At 43.7% G+C, this 2,577-nt stretch overlaps 1 protein-coding gene across 1 annotated transcript in view; it reads left to right on the top strand.

Annotated features, from left to right (window-relative positions):
* The first annotated feature begins 1,617 nt into the window (after window positions 1–1,617).
* The window catches only part of VTCN1 (V-set domain containing T cell activation inhibitor 1), a 33,693-nt gene continuing 32,733 nt past the window's right edge, over window positions 1,618–2,577 (top strand). The window contains exon 1 of the mRNA XM_004714869.2: window positions 1,618–1,622. Coding sequence (XP_004714926.2) covers window positions 1,618–1,622 — 5 coding nt within the window. The remainder of the gene's footprint in view (window positions 1,623–2,577) is intronic.

Below are 2,577 nucleotides of genomic sequence, written 5' to 3' on the forward strand. Positions count from 1 at the left end.
CGCCTTCTGCTTTCTCCTTGTGAAGAGACGTATCCATAGGAGTAGCAAACAGAGGACCACGGTGGGAAGGGATGAGAAGCCATGCCTTTTAAAAAACCGTGGAAGAAATTTAGAGAAGGTCAGTGGTGTAGTGGTTACAAGTTGGGCTATTGTCCTCATGGTTGGCAGTTCAAACCCACAGCAGCTCTGAGGGAGAACGATTGGGCTCTGTACTCCCACCCACAGTGGGTAGTAAACCAGACAGCGTATATCAAGTTCTCATTGTGTTAAAAACAACAAAAATGTCTTCTCCTTTTATGTGTAACAGAGAGGGGGAAAAACTTTTTGGGTGGGTTGGGTGATGTCTTCAATTTTGGAATGCTTTACAAATCTTGTCACTATATTAGTTTGTGACTAATTGAAATTCAAAGTAGGATGTAGGCATATTTAATTTAAAATTAGAATGTACTCAGATACATTATAATTTTGCTTTAGACCTGGTTTTCAGCGTCATGAGCAATTAGTTATTAACTGCTCCCGGGGAGCTCAGCATCTGATCTTTGAGGATCGGGGCCTTACAGTCCCGTCAGTATTTGAGGAGACAGAAATGAAAAAACAGAGAAACCGTTCCTGTCTGGGTACCGCACAGGGCACTCTGTGTTTCCAGACTTGGTGCCCTCTGTGCTGGGTAGCAGAGCCTGAAAGCCCTTGTTTTCAGGAAAGGAGGTAGGGACAGGTGATGATCAGGGAAGGGATTCAATCATGCCTTCTGCCATAGGATTTTATCTAGGAGCTATGGAGTCTGTTTAAGAGGAGGGACTTGCAAGATGAGCCCTCTGCCTTTGAAACTTGATTCTCTCTCTTCCTAGCAGTGACTTAACCCATTTAAGCTTCTGTTTCCCCATATATGAAAATAGTAATAAATACTGTTGTTGTAGGGATTGGATGAGATATCATTTGTATATCGTTAGGCACAGAGAATGTGTCCCATAAGGATTCACCATGGCTTGTCGTCCTCACTGGCCTCTGGCACAATGGAAAGGTGCCTAAGAGACAGCCGTGTCTACCCTTGATGTGTCAGACTGTCTGTCTGCGGCAGTGTGTGGTCCTCTATACCGATGGGCTCACAAGTGGTTGGAGACGGGGATGACGGCAGTATAACACAGAGGTTTCATTCATCTTATCATGTGTTTCAAGGCGCAGAGAGCTAAAACATTGAGTACAACGACAACTTTGACAGGAAAGGAAAAACCCACAGATCTGTTTTTAGCTCCAGTTTTTAAATCTTGAGTCTTTTCAACCTGCACTGGGGGCTCGTCCCCCAGAGAAGAACATCCCAACCTTCAGGTGAGGCAGGTCGCACAGCCTCCTGCAGCCCCTTTCACTGCACTCCTACTGCTCACAGAATCCACAGCCCAGAGTTTCCACATATGATTTGGTGCATTTTAAATATCTCCTGAAGCAGTTTCTGACCCTATTAAGTTTTCTGCCTTGGCTGTCCAAGTTATCTCCTATGATACCAACTATCACTTGTGTTAGTAGACTGATGAAGATGCCACATAGATTTAGAATAATCTGCTTTTAACACTATTTTCCTCCCAGAAGCCATGTTACTTTCATTGTGTAATTCTGTAGAACATGAGGTATGGGTATTGCGAATTAAATGGTTTTATATATATATATATATATATTGAAGTTATGGGTATTGCGAATTAAATGGTATATATATATATATATTTAAAGTTCTGGCCCCTGGCTGAGGTCATACCAGAGTAGGGTGGGTCCTAAACCTTTTATAGAACAGAAGAGACAGCGGGAAGACAGGTGCCATGTGAAGATCACTTATGAGGATAGAAATGCCAAGAATGTCCAGTCATCACCAGAAACTAAGGGAGAAGCCAGAGAAGCCCACAAAGGGAACTGACATGGGTCAAACTCTGATTCATACATTCACCCTCTTGAACTGTGTGAAAATAACTCTCTGTTCTTAAATCCACCCATGTGCGTGACACTTTGCCACCAGTAGCATTAGATTATTAAGACTTGGTTGATTAAGAATGCATATATCATGTTTTAGGAGAAATGCCTACTTTCTACTTTCTTTTCAATGCTGATGGCAGCAGCTGAAACAGATATTTATAAGGGAACAGAGCAAGGCCAAGTAGAGGCCTCGCTACCCTCAGGTCAGATGGATTCGTTTGGTGGTGTCCCAGGTTGCAAATCATGTCCCTCTCCTGGACAGCACTGAGGTCGGTAGCATCTGAGAACACCTTCCCAACCCACAGCCTCACAGGTGATGCTTTATGGCTCGAGGCAGTAGACACAAATAACACGACGGCTTCGGTTTTCTGCCGTAGATCGAGTGTGGAACAACACCAATTAGCTCGCTTTATTTTCTAATAAATCCTTTCTCTTTGTGCTGTGTGAAAATTGTTCACGAAATAATTTCTCCCAGATTGAAAGTCTTTCTGCCTCGCTAGAGCTCCCCTGAGAGTGTGGTGCTCCCTTTTCATGTGTTCCAGGTCACATTATTTCAGTGCCATCGTGTGTGCGTGTGTGTGTGTGTGTGTGTGTGTGTGTGTGTGTGTGTGTGTGTGT

Source organism: Echinops telfairi, unplaced genomic scaffold (genome assembly GCF_000313985.2).
Source record: "Echinops telfairi isolate 266 unplaced genomic scaffold, ASM31398v2 ScPeMD7_7466;HRSCAF=8504, whole genome shotgun sequence".
NCBI classification, from domain to species: domain Eukaryota; kingdom Metazoa; phylum Chordata; class Mammalia; order Afrosoricida; family Tenrecidae; genus Echinops; species Echinops telfairi.